The sequence below is a fragment of the Chiloscyllium plagiosum genome, chromosome 22 (genome assembly GCF_004010195.1).
Source record: "Chiloscyllium plagiosum isolate BGI_BamShark_2017 chromosome 22, ASM401019v2, whole genome shotgun sequence".
Taxonomy (NCBI): Eukaryota; Metazoa; Chordata; class Chondrichthyes; order Orectolobiformes; family Hemiscylliidae; genus Chiloscyllium; species Chiloscyllium plagiosum.
The window spans coordinates 57,771,925-57,796,143 of NC_057731.1; the positions used below are offsets into that span (position 1 = coordinate 57,771,925).

Genomic DNA, 24,219 nt, shown 5'->3' on the forward strand with positions numbered 1-24,219 from the left:
GGGGGGAAGAGAGGAGGAGGAGGTGGGGGAACCTAACAAGGGAGTCGCAGACAGAATGGTCTCTTCAGTTTAGCCAATCAAACAAGTGTATATCAGTGGAAGGGTACTGGTTGGGTCAGCAGGAAAGGAAGAAACAGAGGGCTTGGAGGCAATGGCAGATGGATGTGTACAGGGACTAGATGTCCATGGTGAAGATGAGGCATTGGGGGAGATGCGGGAGAATGAAAGTCATGGAGTAGGTGGAGGGTGTAGGTAGTATCCTGAACGTGTGTGGGGAGATCCTGGACCAAGGGGGACAGGACAGTGTCAAGGTATGCAGAGATAAATTCAGTGGGGCAGGAGCAGGCTGAGACAATGGGTTGACCGGGGCAGTCAGATTTGTGAATTTTAGGTAGGAGGTAGAACCGGGCAGTGCAGGGTTCCCGAACTATGAGGTTGGAGGCTATTGGTGGGAGATCCCCTGAGGTGATGAGATTGTGGATGGTCTGGGATCATCTAATAATCAGCGAACAAATACCGTATATACTCGAGTAAAGTCGATCTCATGTAAAAGCCGACCGCTTATTTTTGGCCAAAAGATCTGGAACTTTCCAAATACTGCATATAAAAGTCGACCCTAGTTCTTCACAGATAACAGATCAACATTTGTGAGTTAAGGTATTATCTTGTATATAAATGTTACAATGATGAAATGAATTTCTTTTTTCATGCTCATGTGTTTTGATGTACAATTCACACAAATTTGGTGCGAACGTTTAAGACACATCAGGTCAAAGTGAGATGACAACCTCCCAGTAGCATTCGTGGAATACAGTCATATTACAGTGATTTTTTTTTTCTTTATTCGTTTAGAGATCAAATTGGCTTCTGCTAATGAAACATTATTTTGGACTATGACATAACTTTCAGCCCCTCAAAAGAAGTATCCATGTAATAGGCTACCCCATGCTTTTAATCTTAAAAAGTAATCTAAAAAAATTGACTTTTACATGAGTATGTACAGTAAATAAAATCATAAATTCTACACCCACCTCAAGGAGAATATTTGATGGTTGGATAGTCAATCTTACACTTGGAGGAGTGACTAACCCTTAAATGGTAAGAAGTAAGATTATATCTAGAAAATGTCAGGGGTTAAAATGGATAGAATATAGCACTGTACAAACATTGAACTGAGTGCACATCAGAATGTAGTACCATTCCATTCAATTCACCAACTACTCCACTTGTCCACAATGTAGAACAGTTTACAATCAGAGACTCACAGGGTCGTATATCTTGGAAACAGACCCTTCAGTCCAACTCATACAGACCAATCAGATATCCTAAAATTAACCTAGTGCCATTTGCCAGCATTTGGTCCATATCCCTTCCTATTCATATACCCATCCAGATGCTTTTAAATGTCATAATTGTACCCCCTTCACCACTTCCTCTGGCAGCTCATTCCATACACGGGACCACCCTCTGTGTGAAAACATTGCCCCTTAGTTCCTTTTTAAATCTTTCCCCTCTCACCTTAAATCTATGCCCTCTAATTTTGGACTTCCCCCACCTAGAAGAAAAGACCTTATCTATTCACCCTATCGAAGCCCCTCATGATTTTATAAACCTTTATAAGGTCATCCCTCAGCCTCTGATGCTCCAGGGAAATAGCCCCAGCCTATTCAACTTTTCCCTATAGCCCAAACTCTTCAACACCTTTGTACGTCTTTTCCATACTCTTTCAAGTTTCACAACATCCTTCCTTTCGTAGGGAGACCAGAACAGCACGCAGTATTCCAAAAGTCGCCTCACTAAAGTCCTGTATAGCCGCAAAATGACCTCCCCAACTCTTTTACTCAATGCACTGACCAATAACGCCAAGCATACCAAATGCCTTCTTTACTGTCCTGTCTACCTGCGACTCCACTTTCAAGGAACTATGAACCTGCACTCCAAGGGTTAAACAGTTACTCATTAGGATTGATTGTAATTTCTGGTGTTGATCGAAAACAACCACTAGCAGAGTAGCCTCCCACACTCAATATCCTTTCAATTGAGCCTAAATAGGCTGATTCATTCCCAACCATTTTCCATCACAAAATTAAACTCAGTGCTAATAATATATACATTCAATTTTGTTCATTTCTCATACCATATTCTCTCAAATTGTTAATTTAGTTTTGCAATCAGGTTTAAATTAAGGCTGATACTTCATGTATTTAAAATACCCGATACAGGCAAGAATAAAACCACTTTCAATGTTGATAATGAATTTTAGTTTGAGAGAAGTGAAAGTAGCAAATCAGAGACTCTCAAAAAGTACTGCTGTGGAACTCAAATAGAGTTGAAATGGAAGCCCCTCTACGAGGAAACTTCACCTCATTTTTATAGAGACAAATGTTGACAAAACCCAACTCTGGGTTTCTGGAAAAATTCTAGAATTTCCTGGAAAGTGAAGGCTGGATTTAAAGTTTAGACTTGGAAGAGGGGAATCTTTTACCAAATGTTTACTAAAAGCACTTAAGCAGTTTTACAGCTACCTGTACCTTCACTACAAAATGTTTGCGCATTGAGCAATCTTAAAGAATATGAATAGAGTTATTTCAAAGGGAAAGAATGATGCAGTCACCATTAAAAGATCATTCATACATCAGGCTATTTTTCATCAAATTAAGAAATCCAAAAGAGATTGAATGGCAATCACTTTGTTAACTACCAGGACAGAATTCAAACTCTGAGCAGCCTAACTGAAGGAAAATCTCTTTCTTCCGTAGTCATATTGGTACTGATTAAAATATAAGTCCAAACTCATGTTTGAACAAAATAATCAACACGTAAATACCAATAATAAGCAATGAAATTAAAGTCATACTCAGAGATAGAAAATGATTTCTAAAAAAGTGAAGGAAAACTCCAAGAAAAAATGTTTGCATGTCATATGAACATAAGAACTAGGAGCAGGAGCAGGCAATTCAGTCCTTGAGCCTGTTCTGCCATTTGATACAATCACAGCTGATCTCACCTCAGCGCCACTTTCCTGCATGTTTTCCATAATCCTTCAATCATTACTAATTAAAAATCTGTATATCTCCTCCTTAAATTTACCCAATGTTCCAATATCCACCTTGGTCTGGTGTACTGAATTCCACAGGTTCATGACCCTTTGAGAGAAATAATTTTTCTCAATTCTATTTTGGGGTAAGGTGTAGCAGATTTAAAACAATGATCTCTTGTTCTGGATTGCACACTTGAAGAAACATCCTCTCCATGTCCGCTATGTCAATTCCCGCTTAATCTTAATTACTTTACATTTTAAGTATCTCAATTAAATCTGCTCTTATTCTTCTAAACTCTAGAGAGCATAAGCTTACTCTGCTCAATCTCTCTTCATAAGACAAATCCCTCATTTCTGGAAACAATCTAATGAACTCCTCTGAATTGCCTCCAATGCAACTACATCTCTTCTCAAGTAAAGGCACCAAAATAACTGCAGCAACACTTCCCTACTTTTATACTCTATTCCTTTAGCAATAAATATCAGAATTCAATTAGCCTTCCTCATTCCCTGTGGTACCTGCATACTAGTTTTCTGTGATTCATGCACAATGACACCCAGATCCTTATGCACCAAAAGGTATGCTGAACTACCAACCAGAAAAAGATCCATTTAACTTGACTCTCTGCTTTCTGGTAGTTAGACAATCCTCTGACTGAGCGAACCCCATGTGATCTTCTCTTGTCAAATGCCTTCTGGAAGTCCAGATACACTATATGCAAAGGACCCCAATTAGCTACCTTGCTTGTTACATATAGTCATAGGCACAGACTCATACAGCATAGAAACAGACCTTTTGATCCAACTAGTCCACGCTGACCATATTCCCAAACCAAACTAGTCCCATTTGCCTGTGTTTAGCCCATATCCCTCCAAACATTTCCTATTCATTACTTATCCAAATGTCTTTTAATTGTTCTAATTGTACCCACATCCATCACTTCCTTTGGTAGTGTGTTTGTGCTGTTAACTGTTTAATTTTATCCAAATGTTTTATAAATTTAGATACAAAATCTTTAAGTTGTTTTTTTTCTCAAATTTCCCAACTCTTGTACAATTCCTTGGGGTAATGCGACGTTCACACATTCTGTCCCTTCCTTTTATCTTCAGGTAACAATCAATCAGTCTCATCATTAAGGTACACTGATACTTTCTCCTTTAATTTTGAATTTTTAAAATTTTCCATTCAACTGAACTCTTCCCCCAGTATTTAGTATAAGGCCCTAATTACACCTTAGTTAGCAATTCACCAGAACTCTGGTTCCAGCAATAATTCAGATGGAGACTGTTCCATCAGAATAACTCCCTTCTTCAGAATTGATGCCAACGTCCCATGAATTCAAACCCATTTCTCCCAAACACCCATTTCTGCCACTCATTTATCTCTTTAATCTAATTGGCTGTGTAGCTCAGAACTGAGGTAGTAATCCAGAGATTATCACCTTTTGGTTCTGAGCCTTAATTTAGCACCTACCTACTCATCCCCTCAGCAGAACCTCTTGCCTCATTCTACCATATCCTCGGTACCTATGTGGACTCATGATAACTAGATCTTTCCCTTCCCATTCCAAGTTTCTCTTGGATTCCAAACCTAGGTGTGTTATTCTGAATGGTGGCACCAGACAGTCAATGTAGCTTTTGGGACTCTTGACCTTGGCCACAGAGCAATGCCTTAATGTTTTGGCCTCAACCACTTTCTGTGAAAGAGAATTCCAAAGTCTCACCATCCTGTGAGTAAAAAAAATTCCCATCTTAGTCCACAATGGTCTATCTCCATATTCTTAGACTGTGACCCCTAGTTTTGGACTTCCTGGCGTTCAGGAACATTTCTCCTGCATGAACTCTGTCTAGTCCTGTTAGAGTTTCATAGATTTCTAAGGGATCCCCCTCACTCTTCTCAACTCTGTGAATATCGTCCTAACCAAACTAGTCTCTCAATAGACAATAGGTGCAGGATTAGGCCATTCTGCCCTTCGAGCCTGCACCACCATTCAATATGATCATGGCTGATCATCCTTAATCAGTATCCTGTTCCTGCCTTACTTCCATAACCCTTGATTCCACTCTCCTTGAGAGCTCTATCCAACTCTTTCTTAAATGAACCCAGAGACTGGGCCTCCACTGCCCTCTGGGGCAGAGCATTCCACACAGCCACCACTCTCTGGGTGAAGAAGTTTCGCCTCATCTCTGTCCTAAATGGTCTACCCCATATTTTTAAAGCAGTGTCCTCTGGTTCGGCATTCACCCATCAGCGGAAACATGTTTCTTGCCTCCAGAGTATCCAATCCTTTAATAATCTTATGTGTCTCAATCAGATCCCCTCTCAGTCTTCTAAACTCAAGGGTATACAAGCCCAGTCACTCCAGTCTTTCAGTGTAAGGTAATCCTGTCATTCCAGGAATTGACCTCGTAAACTTACACTGCACTCCCTCAATAGCCGGAATGTCTTTCCTCAAATTTGGAGACCAGAACTGCACACAGTACTCCAGGTGTGGTCTCACCAGGGCCCTGTACAGCTGCAGAAGAACCTCTTTGCTTCTATACTCAATCCATCTTGTTATGAAGGCCAGCATGCTATTAGCCTTCTTCACTACCTGCTGTACCTGCATGCTTACCTTCATTGACTGGTGCACAAGAACACCCAGATCTCTTTGTACTGCCCCTTTACCTAAATTAATTCCATTGAGATAGTAATCTGCCTTCCTGTTCTCTCTCTCTCTCTCTCTCTCTTTCAGCATGGATATAGATAAATTAGTTAGGTGATGACATCAATGGCATCATCCACAATGTCCTCTAGCCCTACAACCCTCCTAGGTATTTAGACTCCTCCTCTTCTGACCTTTTAACCATCTCCAATTTTAATGGCCTCAGAGTTGATGGCCTGGTCTTCCCTTGTTGAAGATCCTGGGTCCATTTGCGTATTCATTAAACCGAGGTCTCTAATTAGGTTTCTGGTCATCTTTGGTAGGGGTAGGATCTTGCTGGGCTTTTGACAGGCAGCTGAAGAGTTGGTGAGAGACTCATGACATCCCTTTTCAGCTGGAAGTTTGGAAGGTGAAATAGTTCAAGCATGTCCCTGCTCACCTAATTAAACGCCTGTTGTCAAAGCTCATTACTGATGAAAGATTTCCCTCGTCCTCCCATCTTCTTGGTGTCATATTTTATTGGTAATACTCCTCGTAAGTTCCATAGAATATTTGATTACATTAAAGACGCAACAGGAATAGGCAATTTGCTGTTGATATAAATCAAAATCTCATAATGTAGGGCTCAGCCACATCACCTCATTGAATAGGGGTGCAAATGACCTGCTTTTGTTCAATGATCCTTTACCGTTGTTGATTGTGAGGAAAAAAGAACATCTGGTTGACTAATGCCCTTTCAAGTCAAAAGTCCCACATTACCAGGTTATAGTCCAATAGGTTTATTTAAAATCACAAGCTTTCAGAACACTGCTCCTTCGTCAGGTGAAATAACTATAACCTGGTGTTGTATGACTTTTGACTTTGTCCACCCTAGTCCAACACAGGCACCTCCACATAATGTCCTTTAGGAAAGGAAATCTGCCATAGTTACCTGGTATGTCCTACCTTTCACTCCAGACTCACAGCAATGTGGTTGACTATTAACTGTCCTCTGGGCATTAAGGATGGGCAATAAGTGCTGGTGTAGCCAGCGATACCCATGTACTATGACTGAATAAAATAATTCATAATTTAGGGTCAATTGTTCATCACTGGTCTTCAGTATAAAAGCTGAAAAAAAAACCCCAACTTAGATCACAGCAAAGGACAGCTTAGCAGGGATTATTTATACCCTTTAAGACCCACTGTCATTAACAACCGCTATGGCAGTCCCTCACCAAGAGAGTGTATTGTTAGGTGTCAGTCACTATTTGTAAAACCACCACTCAAAATGAAAAACAGGCCTCATGACAAATGCTACTATTTTAAACTGGAAAGGCAAGGCAAAGGGTCAAGTCTGAAAGTGCACTTTTCACATAAAAGGAGAGAAAATAAGGTAGAATGATCAGGTGACATCAAACTTGGTTTTAAAATCTTAGAATGAAGAATAGAGGGTGAGCGAGAAGTTGGAGATAGACAAGAACCAAAAATTTAGTTCAGTTCTTTAATCAGAAGTGTGAGGTCTGATTTGATCTAACGTTTAATTCCTCCCTCATAGCTCCATAGTTCCCTTTATTCAACAGAAATATTGTCACTTCCGATTGTACCCTCTCCCTCTCAAATTGCAGATTGAAGCTTATTGTATTATGGTCACTACATCCCAATGGCTCTTTCACTTCGAGGTCCCTGATCAATTCTGGTTCATTGCACAATACCAGATCCAGAATTGCCTTCTCCCTGGTAGGCTCCAGCACCAGCTGCTCTAAAGAATCCATCTCGGAGGCACTCCACAAAGTCACTTTCTTGAAGTCCAATACCATCCTGATTCTCCAAGTCTACCTGCATGTTGAAATCCCCCCTAACAACTGTAGTAACATCTTTGCGACAGGCAAATTTCAGCTCCTGATTCAACTTACATCCGACATCCAGACTACTGTTTGGGGGTCTGTAGATAACTCCCAAGAGGGTCTTTTTACCCTTAGAATTTCTCAGCTCTATCTACAGTGCCTCTACATCCCCTGATTCTAGGTCCCCCCGCGCAAGGGACTGAATATCATCCCTTACCAACATGGCCACGCCACCCCCTCTGCCCGTCAGTCTGTCCTTACGATAGCACGTGTAGCCTTGAATATTCATTTCACAGGCCCTATCCATTTGAAGCCACGTCTCAGTTATCCCCACAATATCCCCATGAATATCTCTTTTCATATATCAGTCCTGTCAAGCCAGGAATTAGTCTGGTTCCTCTTCAATCTTGGAATTCTTGGTGCTGATATTGAACTACCATCAACAAAAAGAAAAAAAAACCCATCATATCTGGGGGGGGGGGTTTCAAACATATTGAAATAAAATGTTACCATTATGTTGTTTAAATCAACCCACACCATAAAGCATCAGTGAAACAAAATGGTGAAAAAAGTAAGTTTTCTGCGGGCAACATGTCTGCCAGAATACTACAATATTCTACTTGCATTAATTCATGTCCACTGTTCTAAACTTTTATTGATGAATTGTTTTGGTAATGTAAAAAACAGTTCTGGAATTATGTCACCATTCAGGTTTTTTTCCCCAACTTGATATGAGCTCACTTACAATGGCTCAGTAACCTGACACCTTAGCAACAACACCACATGACCCAATGACAGTTCAGTACTTAGGGGAAAAGAAGCCAACCAATATTCTGCACACCGATTTTCTGCTTAAAGTAGGTCAGACATCGACTTACATTTTGCAAAAACATTGCTTTCTCCATCAGGGAAACTAAAAGCTATTATCAATCTTAAACCAATTTCAAACTTACTACCTTTACTTTTTATAAAAGTTAGATTTTGGGAATCAAATCTTATTTAAAAACTTATGTCCAATTTAATAAGCATGTGAAAATAAAATTTATACGACCATTACCAGTTTACATAATTGAGTAACAGTTCTCATGCAAGTGACTTACCGGTTCTTTTCTAATTCATTGTGTGTAGATCTGCAAGACAGAAATTTAGCAGTTATTCTGAAAGCTTTTTAAAAAAAACACCTCTGTCAGAATCATTAAGAAATAAACTTGTCATACTTGAACTTAAGTAAGCTATGATTCTTTTTTTGATCTTCCAATACCCTTCCTTCATCTGCTGAAGATGTTGACTCGTGTATGCTACTTGCTCTTTAGTATCTTAATCAAGTGGCAATCCTTTAAACTAAACTTGAGTGTCAGTATGCTACTCAAATCATTTGAGATGTCACAGCCAAGCTTGATGTTGTCTTCATTTAACATTCACACATACAGAATTCCCAGCAAGATCCAATGGACCGCAATCACAAGCAGGAATACTGGTTGTTTTTTGTTCTGTGACTAAACCCAAAAACACAATTGCCAAACGGGCTGCCAGAACAGGGATCAACAAACTCAACACAGCACAATAACTGAGTCTAGGATCTATCTATTCGAAATTTATGAAACTTATTTGATTAGATTTTTTAAATGTCATTGCTTCTTAACAGAAAAAAACTTTAAAACACCAAGAAATCTGAATTCCAAAGGCCATCCATCATCCATAGGAGAGAACCAGCATTTCTAAACTACAGGAGGACTATAGCCAATAAAAACAAAAGTACATTAAAATCATCCTTGCATTTGATGCACATGGCAAGTCTTCAATGATAACAGAAGAAGTGAGTTGGGATGAAAGGGGGTGCTGCATTTTCAGGATGACAATCTGTAACTAGCAGTGTATCACAGGGATCAGTGCTGGGGTCACAATTATTTACAATATATATTAATGACTTGAATGTGAATGCACTAAGTTTATAGATGGCACATGGGAGAGTTGGGGGGAGGAGAGACAGAGACAGGCTACAAGACAGTATGGATGGGGGAGCAAGGGCAGGGTAGGCAGGGAGGCTATAAAGGACAAAAACAGTGATAAACCTGTCAACAAAGAAATAAATAGCTTACTGGGAAACAGGAAAACATTAAAGCACTGAAATCTCTAACTTAAGGCCGCACATGTTCAGGAACTACTATAAAGGGATAGGATATAGTAGATGCTCTTGCAATGAACACTTTGTCAATAGTTACAAATTTATATTTGAAATGTAGTGAAAATATTAGCAACTATTAGTTAAAATGTTCCAGCTGTGTATATGATAAAAATGCATTAGCTGTGACCACACCAGTCTGCAGGTGGTTAGTGTGATGTCTTTTTAAGCGCAGGGTGAAATGTATTCATTACATTAGAAAAAAAGACCTTTGTTAAGTTATGCCTGTTTGTTTTGTACTAATTTAGATACTGTGTATCTAGGAAATTAATGTTTTCCTTATCTGTTATGATTTTAGGTTTTAAAAAAAAATTTTAGGTTTAAATTGAGGATCTTGATTAATTCTGTCTCTAGGGTGTAGGTTTGCTTGCTGAGCTGTAGGTTTGACATCCAGACGTTTCATTACCTGGCTAGGTATCATCATCAGCGACCTCCAAGTGAAGTGAAACTGTTGTCTCCTGCTTTCTATTTATATCTTTCTCCTGGATGGGGTTCCTGGGGTTTGTGGTGATGTCATATCCTGTTCATTTTCTGAGGGGTTGATAGATGGTATCTAGATCTATGTGTTTGTTTATGGCGTTGTGGTTGGAGTGCCAGGCCTCTAGGAATTCTCTGGCATGTCTGCTTAGCCTGTCCCAGGATAGATGTGTTGTCCCAGTCGAAATGGTGGGTTTTTTTCTCCATGTGTAGGGCTACGAGGGAGAGAGGGTCGTGTCTTTTTGTGGCTAGCTGGTGTTTGCGTATCCTGGTGGCTAACTTTCTTCCTGTTTGTCCTATGTAGTGTTTGTGGCAATCCTTGCATGGAATTTTGTAGACGACGTTAGTTTTGTCTATGGGTTGTACTGGGTCTTTTAAGTTTGTTAGTTTTTGTTTGAGAGTGTTGGTGGGTTTGTGTAGCTCAACCTGAGCTACAAACCTTCACAAACCTTGCAATTCTGTCTCTGTATAAATCCACATATGTCAATACAAATACAAAAATATTGATATTAAATGAGTACATCACTGAATAAAAGAGTTAGTGAGAATGAAAAAGACCACGAAAACAAAAACCTTGACACACAAAAATTAAAAAGTAGCCTCCAAGAAAATCTCAAGAAAAGCCCACAGAAAAAACAAAATTATTTTGTGCCTCGCACAATAATAGTCATGTGTGATTTTAATTTCTATGTAGATTGGATTAATCAGATTAGCAAACAGCGTGGAAAATAAATCCATAAAATGTGTGCTTGGATCAATTTCTTAAAGGAAAATATTCTAAAGTCTACCAGGGAGCATGCTATCCCAGATCTGGTAATGAACAATGAGACAGGATTGACCAATAACCTTATGGTAAATGAGCCTCGAGGTGAGAACAATCATACCTTGAAAAATGTCCATATTACAGAGGTGGTGTTGCACGACATTTTAAAGTGCTTAAAGGTGGATAAATCCCTGGGACCTGATCAGGTGTACCCGAGGACTTTGTGGGAAGCTAGGTAAGTGATTGCTGGGCCCCTTGCTGAGACATTGGTATCATTGATGGCCACAGGTGAGGCATCGGAAGACTGGAAGTTGGCTGATGCAATGCCATTATTTAAGAAAGGTGATAAGGAAAAGCCATGGAAATACAAACAAGTGAGCCTGACATCAGTGGTGGGCAATTTGTTGGAGGGAATCCTGAGGGACAGAATTTACATGTATTTGGAAAGGCAAGGACTAATTAGGGACAATCAACATGGCTTTGTGTGTGGTAAATTGTGTCTCACTAACTTAATTGAGTTTTTTCAAGAAATAACAAGGAGGATTGATGATGGCAGAGTAGTGGACATGATCTGCATGGACTTCAGTAAGGTGTTCGACAAGGTTCCGCATGGTAGACTGGTTAGATCACATGGAATACAGGGAGAACTAGTCATTTGGATACAGAACTGGCTCGAAAGTAGGAGACAGAGTGTGGTGATAGAGGGTTGCTTTTCAGATGGGAGGCCTGTGACTAGTGGTGTGTCACGAGGATTAGTGACGAGTCCACTACTTTTTGACATTTACATAAATGATTTGGATGTGAACATAGGAGGCATGGTTAATAAGTTATCATATAATACCAAAGTTGGTGGAGTGGTGGACAGCCAAGAAGGCTGCCTCAGTGTACAATGGGACCTTGATTAGATGAATAAGTGGGCCAAGGACTGGCAGATAGAGTTTAATTTATATAAATGTGAGGTGCTGCATTTTGGAAAAACAAATCAGGTCAGGACTTATACACTTATTGGTAAGGTCCTGGGAATGTTGCTGAACAAAGAGACCTTAGAGTGCAGGTTCACAGTTCCTTGAAAGTAGAGGCCCAGATAGTGAAGAAGGTGATAGGTATGCTTGTCTTTATTGGTCAGTGCATTGAGTATAGGAGTTGGGAGGTCATGTTGCAGCTGTACAGAACATTGGTTAGGCACTTTTGGAATACTGTGCTCAATTCTGGTCTCCCTGCCATAAGAAGGATTTTGTGAAACTTGAAAGGGTTCAGAAAAGATTTACAAGGATGTTGCCAAGGTTTGAGCTATAGGGAGAAGCTGAACAGGCTGGGGCTATTTTCCCCGAGAGCATCAGAGGTTGAGGGGTGACCTTATAAAAGTTTATAAAATCATAAGGGGCATGGATAGGTCTATTCCACAGGATAGGGGTGTCCAAAAATAGGGGGCATATGTTTAAGGTGAGAGGGAAAAGATTTAGGAGGAATCCAAGGGGCATTTTTTTTTCACATGGAGGGTGGTGCACATATGGAATAAGCTGTCAGAGGAGGTGGTGCAAGCTGGTAAATTACGACATTTAAAAGGCAACTGGATGGGTATATGAATAGGAAGGGTTTAGAGGGATACTGGCCAAATGCTAGCAAATGGGACGAGATTAATTTAGGATATCTGGTTGGCATAAATGAGTTGGACTGAAGGGTCTGTTTCCATGCTGTGCAGCTCTGTGACTCTATAACATGGTAGAATTTCACGTTTAATTTGAAGGGGAGAAATTAGGTTTTTAAAAAGACTGAAGTTAAGTATTGGGGTATCAAGGCAGAATTGAACTGGGAAACATGGGTAAATAGTAGGAAAGTAGAGATGCCATCATGGACCTTTAATAATTCAGCAAAGATTTATTCCAACAAAAAAAGAAAATCTCGATGAGAAGGATATATCATTTGTAATTGAATAAGGAAACCAAGGACAGTACCAAATTGAAAGAAACACTGTACAAATATGAAAAGATTAATTGGTCAGATCTGGAGTGATGGTGTAATAGTGCTGTTACTGGACTAGAAATCAAGTGGCCCTGATGGCATGCGTTTAACTCTCACCAAGTCAGCTGATGGAATTCAAGTTCAATTAATTAATGTAAATCTGAAACTGAAAGTTAGCCTCAGTACTGGTGCCAGAATGAGACCAGTTTCACTAATCATGGTAAAAACAAACCCAATTAGTTCACTAATGCCCTTTAGACAAGGAAATCTGCAATCCTTACCTGATCTGGCAAATCCAGGGCCAAATCATGTGGATCATTAGGTGCTCACTGAAATAGTGAGCCTCTTAGTTCAAGGACAATTTTAAGGATGGTCAATGAACATTGGACTTAACAGAGATTGCCACATCCCATGAAAGTATTTAAAATAAAGAATCAGCAAAGAATAAGGAAAAAAGGAAAAGTGTTCAGTACAAACAGAAGCTAGTTAGAATCATAAAAACAGATAATATTTGAGTTTCTACAAATGCTTAAACAGGAAGAAAGTAAATGAAGCTAGTGTTGGTCCTTTAGAGAGAGAGAGAGACTGAGGAATTGAGAATGAAAAACAAGGTACCGATAGAGATACTGAACAGATATTTTGTGTCTGTCTTCATGGTAGAAGGCATAGAAAACTCCCCAAAGATGTTACTGAAAAACGACACAGCTTTTTGTCTAAATTTCATCAGGACCATTTTCAGGAAAACCATGTAGAGTGTACAGTCTATCTCAGATTGCTCTGAAGGGCAAGATATTATAAAACTGTAAGCATCAGGTGAAGCCAAGTGTTTATACTGATACGATGTGATAGTAAGACAAACGGTGTTTATCACTTACAGCATGCTGCCATCAAACTAAAGAGACTTTCTGCTTTTTGCACAAATGAGTAATGTGGTGTATGAATTTCAACACCAGGTTAGCAGATCATATATTCCAAAAGATACATATTAAATGTATCAAATTAGTACTCCAGAGACCCAGGTTAATGCTCTCGGGAAACTTGCCTGAATCCCAACACAGCAGATACAGTCATACATCAATGCTGAAATTTAAATTCAAGAAATAATTCTGGAATAAGTAAAAGAAAACTAGTCTAATGGCAACGATGAGATCATTGTCAAATGTCATAAAAACTCATCTGGTTCACTAATGTCCTTTTGGGGAAAGAATACCTACTTTCTCATCTGGTCTGGTCTACAAGTGACTCCTGATCACAGTAACCTGATTGACTCTAATTGCCCTTTGAAACTGACTAGCAAGCCACTCTTTTCTTAGGGATGGGTGACAAAAGCTGCAAAAGAATGTTTCTGTAGCTATTCAAAACTGATGAAGTACTGACTATGCCTTACCAGGCCATGTTTGCAAAACTCAAAAGCCAATGTTAGGTGTGATTTTACAATTGGATTATTTATTAACAACCAAATTGAGATTGACAGTCAGGCTCATAGTTTCGAGCATTTGGGAAGGAAATATGTTAATAGATGTGATCCGGTCCCTTGCAGACAGAAAGAACATGTGCACACATTGCATCTGCTGTAGCTAAACAAAATAAGTGAGAGTCATTCTCTGATTCAGTCCTCAGGGCAAATGCCTTAACAAGTCAGAGTCAATCTGCCTCATTTGAATCTAAACAAAATTGGCAGTTAACTGTCAGTGATCTAACTGGTGCATTTCCATGGCAATGCCTCTACCAATCAGCACTCCCTTCTGACACAGTATAAACATGGTGTTCCCTTTTACATTGGTCAGGGTAATTCACAAGAATACCAATGCAAGCTAAAAAAAGCTTCAAAGTGTGTCCTTTTTTCCAGCAACACTTGTGTTCCGTACTACTAAACAACTAGATTTTCAAGTATCTTTGAGAATAGAGGTACCGAAAACAACTATCATTAACCGGGAAAAGGAGCTGGAAAACCTATTAGACTTAAATGCTGATCAGTCTCCAGGATCAGATGGACCTTCAGATCTTAAAAGACCCTAAAGATAGTTGAGGTATTGATTTCAAATTCCTGAGATTCTGGATGGTCTCAGTGATTGGAAAATAACTAATGTAAAATATTCCTCAAGGAGGAAGACCAAAAACAATAAACTATAAGCTAGCGTGCCTAATAACTATCACAGAAAAATTGTTAGAACCCATTATTTGGGTTAGTGCAGAATACTGAGAAAATCAAGATATGGTCAGCAAAATCAAATAGCTTTATGAAAGGGAAATTTTATTTGAATTAATTTATTAGTTTTGGTGTTTGTAACAAGTAAGGTGGGTAAAGAGGAACTCACAGATGTGGGTGGTTTGATGTCCAAAAGGCATTTTATAACGTGCTACATCAAAGTTTAGGACACAGTATAAGATATATATTAGCACAAATAAAGGATTAGTTGGCTAATAGGAAACATTGTGGGGGGGGGGGCTGCAATTTGTTGGAATGAACAGAGGGAATTAGCAAAAGGGTATAGACAGATTAACGGAGCAGGCAAAAGTTTTGGCTGATACAATATATGAGGTGAGAACTTTCGTAAGAATAGAAAAGCAGTATACAATTCAAATGGAGAAAGATGGCAGAATTTGGTGGTAAGGGTGATTTGGTATATGAATCACAAAGTTGAAATGCAGGTGCAGCGAGTGATTACAAAAGAAAAATGGTATTTACTGAAAGAGGAATGGAACTTAAAAGTAGGGATGTTCTACTGCAGCTACAGATATGTGCCTTCATTGGGAATTGTGTACAGTTTTGCTTTGCATAATTGAACAAGGATGTAAATGCATTAGAATCAGTTCAATTAGGGCTCACTTGACTCAATCCTGGAATGAGGGACTTACCTTATGAAGATAGGTTCAGCAGATCGAGCAAATACTAATTAAAGATTGGAAGAATGAAAGGTGGTCGTTTCAAAACATACAATATCCCAAGAGGATTTAGAAAGGTGAATACTAAGAGGTTGTTTCATCTTGTGGGGAACCTCAAATTAGGGGACACAGTGATGAATAAGAGATCTCCCTTTTAAGACAGATGAGAAAAAACTTTTCTTGTTTCTAAGTCCGATATTCCTATGTACTTTGACCAGCTGCCATGGTGGAATGTGAACTTATTTCCCTAAGAATTAACCTGAGGTCCTGAATTACTGACCCTATGGCATTATCATTGCACCACCACCTCCCCTGCAACTGGAGATCATTTTTCCAGGCCTGAGGATTACTTACTGGCTCTCTAGATCATAACCACTATCTCTACTGTATATCCTCAAATTAGAACCACAATATCATAGTTTGAAATGCAGGAGTTATATACGAAGCAATTAATAGATTTCTTCAAGTTTTTTAAGTAACTTAACCTAAACAGCCATTTGATCAAAAAGATTACACCAAAGTAGAAATTTGCAATTGTGGTTCAGTACAGGGAAAATGCTAAATTTTGCCAATTTCTCACTCCAATTTCAGAGAAATTTCAGATTTCCAGCATCCACAACATTTTGATTTTACTTTAAGGTGCAGCAATAAATGGTTTGATCGGTGTAGGGTTGTACTTAAGGCCAGTGATCTTCCTGCTCTTGATCACTTAGTATAACAAATGGTAAATTTAGCTACTGAATCAGTAGACGGAGCCCATTCAAATTCTTCAAGTGAATGAAAATTGAGTAAATAAATGGATGGATCACACCAAACATCAGGTGCAATTCCCATAACAATCAATAATAGTACTTCAGAATAGAGAGTTCGATCCTCATCCGATGGTTTCATTATTTTAATTGAGGAGAACTAGGAGGGCCCAACTGTTTCCAAGTTGCACATTTCCTGTTGTGTCTAAACCAATTTTGGCCAGTGCTGAGATCCACAGATAAGTTAAGAGGTAAGGTAATCACCTGGCAATGTTCAGCATTCCAACTCCTTCCAATTCCACAAAAAGGATGCTGATAAACTTTAAAAGGACCACAGGAGGCTACTGAAAGTCGCTCAAGATAAAGAAGTTACTGGCTGAAATAATTCAACCAACAAGGTCTTGATTCAATATTGAGCTAGGCCAGTCAAAGCAAGTCTCTATCAATTTACCATTAGTCCCAAGATACAAATCGGTCACAGGTGCTGCTCTATTGAATAGTTTTGTGGTATAACTGCATGCAATGTTATTGAATTTATATATCAACACTTCCTTATTCATGACAAACAAATATCAGTTATCCAATCCATAACTACTCTATGGATGATGTATATGTAGTAAATTAGCTAACTGATTGTATTTTTATTCTTTATTAGTTCTCTATAATAGTGTCTGCAATTCACTTTAAAATATACTGCTATTTGTTAATGTCAAGGAAAACTACTTGCACTCATTGCTGCAAAACATTTTAACAAAGTTCACGGCAACAAAAAAAAATTAGCAATGAATTAAAGAATGGAGATATGAACAAAACCAATTAAAACCAGAGTCCTTTAAATACGTTTAGTGAGTGCTTTAAAGGAGGAGGGAGAGGTGGAAATGCAAAGAGGTTTTGGAAGGGAATACCAGAATTTTGGGCCTAGTCACAAAGGCGCAGCAGCTAATAAAAATGAAATGCAAGAGAAATACAACTGGTCTGGAAGCATCTATAAAGAGAAATTTCAGATTACCAGCATCCACAACATTTTGATTTTACTTTAAGATACAGCAATAAATGGTTTGATGGGTGTGGAGTTGTACTTAACACCAGAATTGGATGGGAAAGAGCAAGGATGTGAAGGGATTATAACTTAAGTGAAAATATTAAATTGTAGATTGGAGGAAGAAGTAGCCAGTGTAGGCCAATCAGAACATCAATTTGATGAATAGGAAAACGGCAACAGAGTTTTTGATAAGCTCAAGTTTATAAGAGGATGCAAGGTAACAGTGAGGTACCTGGCAGGAGAGCAATGGAAAGTAGAATTTAAGGTAACAATGCAATGGATAAATGTTACAGCAGCAGGTGAGCTGAGCTGAGTTAAGGCAGAGTTACAGGCAGGCCAATGCTACAGAGGTGTGGACATGGGATCAGAGGCTTAACAATGGGTCAAATAGGATGGAAAAGTTATTGACAGTGTGGTTCAGTCTTAGACAATGACCAAGGTCGATGGATGGGGTCCGTTATTAAAGAATGTTCTATAGAGTGTGGTGTATATGCATACTTGAAAGCTTCTAAGCATATAGTGAAACTTAATATATTACTAAAACAACAGGATTCCATTCTGGACTAATAACCCTTGATAATCATCAGATTTGCCTTCTTATTGGTTAGCCATGAACTTTAACAAGTTGGCACTTGACTTATCTTTGTGACTAAATGCAGATCATGACATAGACAGATAAGACCCCAGGTCCAGTTTCTGTGGTTGACTCAACAGATTTTAGCAATGCTATTGAAAGGTGTGCCACAATTGGGATGGAAAAGTGACAGGAATAAATGCATTTGTGACTCCTGCTTTTGCTATTATCAGGTTTTTTTGATGAGAAGGTATGGAAGTGTGTGGACATCTGGTGGGGTAAGATGGATCTCAACTATGACATCAGTCACACTGAGAATGCTACAAGCATTTATGGTTGTAATGCACAGACTTGGAAGCAAATTTAGATGGGAAATTAGGTGATGGCAAGGTCTGTCAAGCCCCACAGAACTATACAATAGTGATGGTTAATGTCTTCCTCAAGATGCACAATTTAGATTTTACTTGACTAGTGACATTCTTCACAAATTGTGTATATTTTGGCATGGAAAATATTAACTTTACACATTACCCCTTCCTGTTCTACTGAAGTTAAAAATCACACAACACCAGGTTATAGTCCAACAGGTTTAATTGGAAGCACACTAGCTTTCGGAGCGACGCTCCTTCATCAGGTGATTGTGGAGGGCTCGATTGTAACACAGAATTTATAGCAAAAATTTGCAGTGTGATGTAACTGAAATTATACATTGAAGAATTGATTGTCTGTCAAGCCTTTCATCTGTTAGAATACAGTGATAGTTTCACTTCTTTCATGTGTAAATCACAAAACCCTTTTTTTTAAAAAAGTTGCATTCTCGGGTTAGCTGTTAACAATGGTGATAGCTAGACAATATGTTGAAGGTGTTAGCCCCCTCTCCGAATCATGTTCTACTGAAAGTTGTGGTAGTAGGACAGGGATACACAACCTAGTTTAATCATGTACATCTTGACATTGAGTTTGTACTGTACTGGAATTTTAAACCTATAATCTTTACGTTTAAAGTACTTTTGTGAATAATTATTAAAGTTCATTAAACTTTACTCCCAAATTTCCATCAGCTCAACCAAAAACTGTGTATCTCATCGAGACCACAACAATGGGTAAAGACTAGAACTGAACGAAAGGCCTAGGATTCGTGCACCATTTCCTCAACAACCAGGGCATTTCTGATAAGGAAAACAACTGATAATTAGTGCTCGGTGTTTTCTTAAATTGATAAAGCATTAGATTTTTTTTCAACTCTAAACTACGGGTTCTTGCGGCAAGGGAACTAACCAAGCGTCAAATAACAAGAGTTAAAATTCAGAGAAAAATGTACAGATAATTCCGCGTCCCCTTTTAATTTCACATCACCGTGTGTGTGTGTGTTTGTGTTTTTAAACTGTAAATCTGACAATCAGCTGATTACAGATGGCGCTCGAACTCCTCGCTCCCATAAAAATAATTAGCTTTGCATTTATTTTTCCCTCCAACAGTTTGCACTTCTCAGCGCACAGACACAAACGAAATGTCGCCGAGGAAAACCTCGATGTTTATAATTTTTTTTTGGGGGGGGAAAAAAAGTTGCTGTACTTTCTAGTCACAACTGCGGCAGTTTGAGGGGGAAAAATACAAATTAAAAATACATATAAAATGGCGGGTACAGTCGGTGGCAGGCAACCACATCAACAGTGCTCTTTAACCGTTCCCTTTTCACTTACCCCGCACTTTAATGCACCTTTCCTTTTTGCTTTAAAAAAAAAGCATTTACAGATATATAGACGAGAGGCATTTTGTCCCCCCCCACCCATTTGTTTACCTATTGCTCGAATTCTTTTTGGTTTTCATTTTCTTCCTCGTCCCTGGCTCGACATTGCGGGGTAACGTCGATGCATATCCGTGCTCGGCTTCTGCAAGGGGGGGAAAGAAAAGCAATAAAACAACAACAACAACTTTAAAAAAAAAACACAAAAGTTCAGCGTTCGGTATTTTTGTTTCGCCTGCGCTATTGTTGAGGATCGCAGTTTCACACCGAGAGGGAGAGTGAGAGAGATCTATTTGTTTTGTTGGCTGCTCCGTCCACTGCGGTTACTGGCAGTTGGAACTCTTGGGCGATTTGAATTTTTATAAATAAATAATAATTTATCGATTTGTTTAGTCGCCGTTCGGTTTTACCTCGATCTCTCCTCTCTATATACTCAGCTGCTTCTAACAGTCTCTGGATGTTGATTGATTGCACTGAGTTCATTATTTTATTTGTATTTGGTCGTGTATATATAATTATATATACATAAGGTATAAAAAAATTAAAAAGTAAAAGGGACGGAATTGGTATATTTTAAAAAAAACAAACTTTTAAAAATTAAAAAAAGGTAAAAAGGGGGTGGGGGGGAGCGAGCGATCTGCAAGCAGCCGACCCTCCTCACTCTCTCAGTCCAAGTTTGTTTACCTCAGGATAGATCGAGGAGGACGGCTCCGATACAGCTGCACGCCTGCGCCTGCGCCAATCTCACCGATACCCGCCCCCAAAAGGGTCAGCGCGCACCGACCGGCGGGAGATGGAGTCCTCACCTCCGTCCGCTCCGCTCGAACGAAGGTGGGGAGCGGACTACAATTCCCGCCGGGCTACGCGCTCACCGCTGCCGTTTGCTGGGAGGGGGAGGGGAGCCAACTGGGCAACGAGTGACGTCACAGAGCTCCGCCGCCTTCTGGTTGGTGGAGCTCCGGCACAGGGGAGAGGCAGTGCGCTGGCCACGCCCCCATGTGACAAGCACATGTCGGGAAAGCGGAGCGGGTGCGCGAAGCGATGAGTGTAACATTTTAGATACTGGTGGTAAGTTTAGCTGGGTCCCCATCCTTTACACACAAGGTAAATCCGTGCCTCAATACAATGTGTTACCCAAGGGAATCTATGTATTCATACTGAAACAACTTTGTTACATTGCTCCACTTTTAGTTCCATCAAAAGGAGAATAACGCGGAGTGAGTGACAAATCATTGTTTTTGGTGTTATACTGAATACACCAGATATTTAAAACTTGTCAAATCAGCGAGCAGCTTACCACTGCTCCACACCAAACGTGGGTCAAGTGAAAGTAGTTATCAGTTCTAGTGCATACTTGGTACCTTGGCTGGGTTGCAGCACTGGTGTTTGTTTTCTTTCCGAGAAAGTTTGTCCTTTTCTTCAAGCGGGCTGTGAAACCGAGGCTCTTCTGCCTATTACAGCGATTCAGGTCAGATGTTAAAGATTGTGCGGCATTTTATGGATGTAAACAAAGATGCCAGCTTCAAACAGTACACAAACGTGCTCACTGGTCAAGCAACTTATTGCTTTTATGTTTGTGTGCATAATGCGACGTAGAAGATGGGATATATGTACAAAAAAATCAGTGATCTCAAAGTTAACTTGTTTAGGAAGGGCATATTTATAATAGGTTTGTAAATAGTTTAAAAGGAGAAACTCCAAAATATTAACGTTGATTCTGCTTTCAGAAGTGTATCCATAGGCCCAGTGTTCAGCAACTTCTCACACATTGTTTGCCATAACAACTAAATTAAGTAATCCATGACTATCCATACCTAGGAATCAGATCTTGTTTCTTGTGCATGCAGAGTGAAAGATATTTTCAGCTGTTAAGCTGAAGTATGTGAAAAACAAAATCTGTTGAAAGTATATTTTCAATTGGAAATCAAACTATTGATCCTAATTCCACCTCGTATAATATGGAATGTCATGTTAGCTGAAGTTGAAAGTGATTTTTAGATCCTCTTGAGCAATCTGACCCTCCATTATATGTATGTTTTTCAGCTGCCGTCCAGTGGGATCACTAATGAAGATTTTGGTTATTCAATTTTGTTGCATTTCAGTCTTGTTACAGTACATTGTCAGAATTAAGTTGGTTCATATGAATGTATATCTCAAATGGCATTTTTCAAAGCATGTAAATGTTTCAGCCCAAACAAAGTGGAGGATAAGTATTAATAATGAGACATAAGATGGAAATACAAGTTGGCCTTTTGGCCCATTAAATAGTGCAGCAAATTCAATGAATCGTTGATCTGATGATTCTTGACTTCACTCTTTCACCTCCCCCTCCAAAATATAACTGAACATGTCCTATGTGGGTTTTTGCCACCTTGATTGTAGATGTTTTTAATCAACTTGTTCAGACATGACATTTCCTCTGGAGCAGCTGGGATTTGAACCCAGATTTACTGGTCCAGAGGTAGAAACACTACTACTGTACCATAAAAATCACACAACACCAGGTTATAGTCCAACAGGTTTAATTGGAAGCACACTAGCTTTCGGAGCGACGCTCCTTCATCACGCAATCACCTGATGAAGGAGCGTCACTCCGAAAGCTAGTGTGCTTCCAATTAAACCTGTTGGACTATAACCTGGTGGAGAAAGTGAGGTCTGCAGATGCTGGAGATCAAAGTTGAAACTTTATTGCTGGAACAGCACAGCAGGTCAGGCAGCATCCAGGGAACAGGAGATTCGACGTTTCGGGCACAGGCCCTTCTTCAGGAATTCCAGGTAACGTCGAATCTCCTGTTCCCTGGATGCTGCCTGACCTGCTGTGCTGTTCCAGCAATAAAGTTTCAACTACAACCTGGTGTTGTGTGATTTTTAACTTTGTACACCCCAGTCCAACACCGGCATCTCCGAGTCATGACTGTACCATTAGTTCTCAAAAGGAAAGAGTGTCTTCCTTATTTGAGTAACTGACCATTCCCGTGCTTCAGCATTGAACATCATAAGGCCAAGACAATGGGTTTATTTTTGAGGCTTAAACACTGTGTATTTTCAGAGCAATTAAATTCATTTTGTCTTTGGGTTTGATATCTACTGCACTTGGTATTTCCAGGCAAGTACTAATCAGCTTGAATTTGAGATTGGGCATTTTCAGACATTTCGGGCAAAAGCCCTTAATGAAAATGTTAATTCTCCTGCTCCTTGGATACTGCCTGACCTGCTGTGCTTTTCCAGCACCACACTCTTGATTCTAATCTCCAGCATCCGCAGTACTCACATTCGCCAAATCAGTGTGTTTATTGATGGAGATCCAGTTGGAATGCCAGGTATCTAAGAATTCTCATGCATGTCTCTGGTTAATTTGTCCTAGGATGGATGTATTGTTCTAGTCAAAGTGGTGTCCTCCTTCATCTGTATGCATGGATTCTAGTGATAGTGGGTCATGTCTTTTGGTAGCTAGTTGGTGTTCATGTATCCTGATGGCGTGTTTTCTGCCTGTCTGTTTGATGTAGTGCTTGTTAGTCTTTGCATGGTATTTTGTAAATGACATTTGTTTTGCTGGTTATTTTTATTGGTTCCTTTAGGTTTATTAGTGTCTGTTTTTGTGTGTTGGTAGGTTTGTGGGCTACTATGACACCAAGGGGTCTGAGTAATCTGGAGGTCATTTTGGAGATGCCTTTGTAAGATAATGTGGCTAGAGTTTCTGGGTATGTTGTGTCTGCTTGTTTGGTTTATTGCTGAGCAATTGGCAGACATTGGGTATCTGTTCTTTTTGAATATGTTGTATAGATATGTTTTCTGCTTTTCATAGTTCCTAGGTGCTGCAGTGTGTTGTGGCTCTTTGAAATAATGTCCTGATGCACCTCTATTTGTCAGTGTTGGGATGATTGCTTCTGTAATTAAGTATTTGGTCTGTGTGTGTTGCTTTCCTGTAGATACTGGTTTGAAGTTCTCCATTAACTGTACGACTGTCCCACCTAGGAATGGGGGTCTTTGTTCTCTTTTTTTTAATGTGAATTTTATGTCAATCAGGATATTGATGGTGTTGTAGATTTGTTCTGCTTTGTGATAAAGGTGTCATCCACGTAGCAGACCCAAGGTAAAATGAATATCACTTACAAAATACTGTGCAAGGACTGTAACAAACACTACATCAGACAAACAGGCAGAAAACATGCCACCAGGATACACCCACTATCACTAGTATCCTTGCATATAGATGAAGGACACCACTTTGACTGGGACAACACATCCATCTTAGGACAAACTAAACAGACATGCATGAGAATTCGTAGAGGCCTGGCATTTCCACCGGAACTCCATCAATAAACA

The 24,219-nt window shown here is 39.5% G+C and overlaps 1 protein-coding gene across 2 annotated transcripts in view; it reads right to left on the minus strand.

Annotated features, from left to right (window-relative positions):
- The window catches only part of mxi1 (max interactor 1, dimerization protein), a 97,647-nt gene that overhangs the window by 67,723 nt on the left and 5,705 nt on the right, over positions 1 to 24,219 (minus strand). Inside the window, exons 1-3 of one of the 2 annotated variants that reach the window (XM_043713106.1) lie at positions 20,304 to 20,569; positions 19,948 to 20,038; positions 8,612 to 8,641 (exon numbers count right to left, since the gene is read on the minus strand). In XM_043713106.1, coding sequence (XP_043569041.1) covers positions 8,612 to 8,641; positions 19,948 to 20,038; positions 20,304 to 20,376 — 194 coding nt within the window. In that variant the 5' untranslated portion in view covers positions 20,377 to 20,569. Of the gene's footprint in view, positions 1 to 8,611; positions 8,642 to 19,947; positions 20,039 to 20,303; positions 20,570 to 24,219 lie in introns of those variants that run through there. The other variant, XM_043713105.1, reaches the window with a different exon arrangement.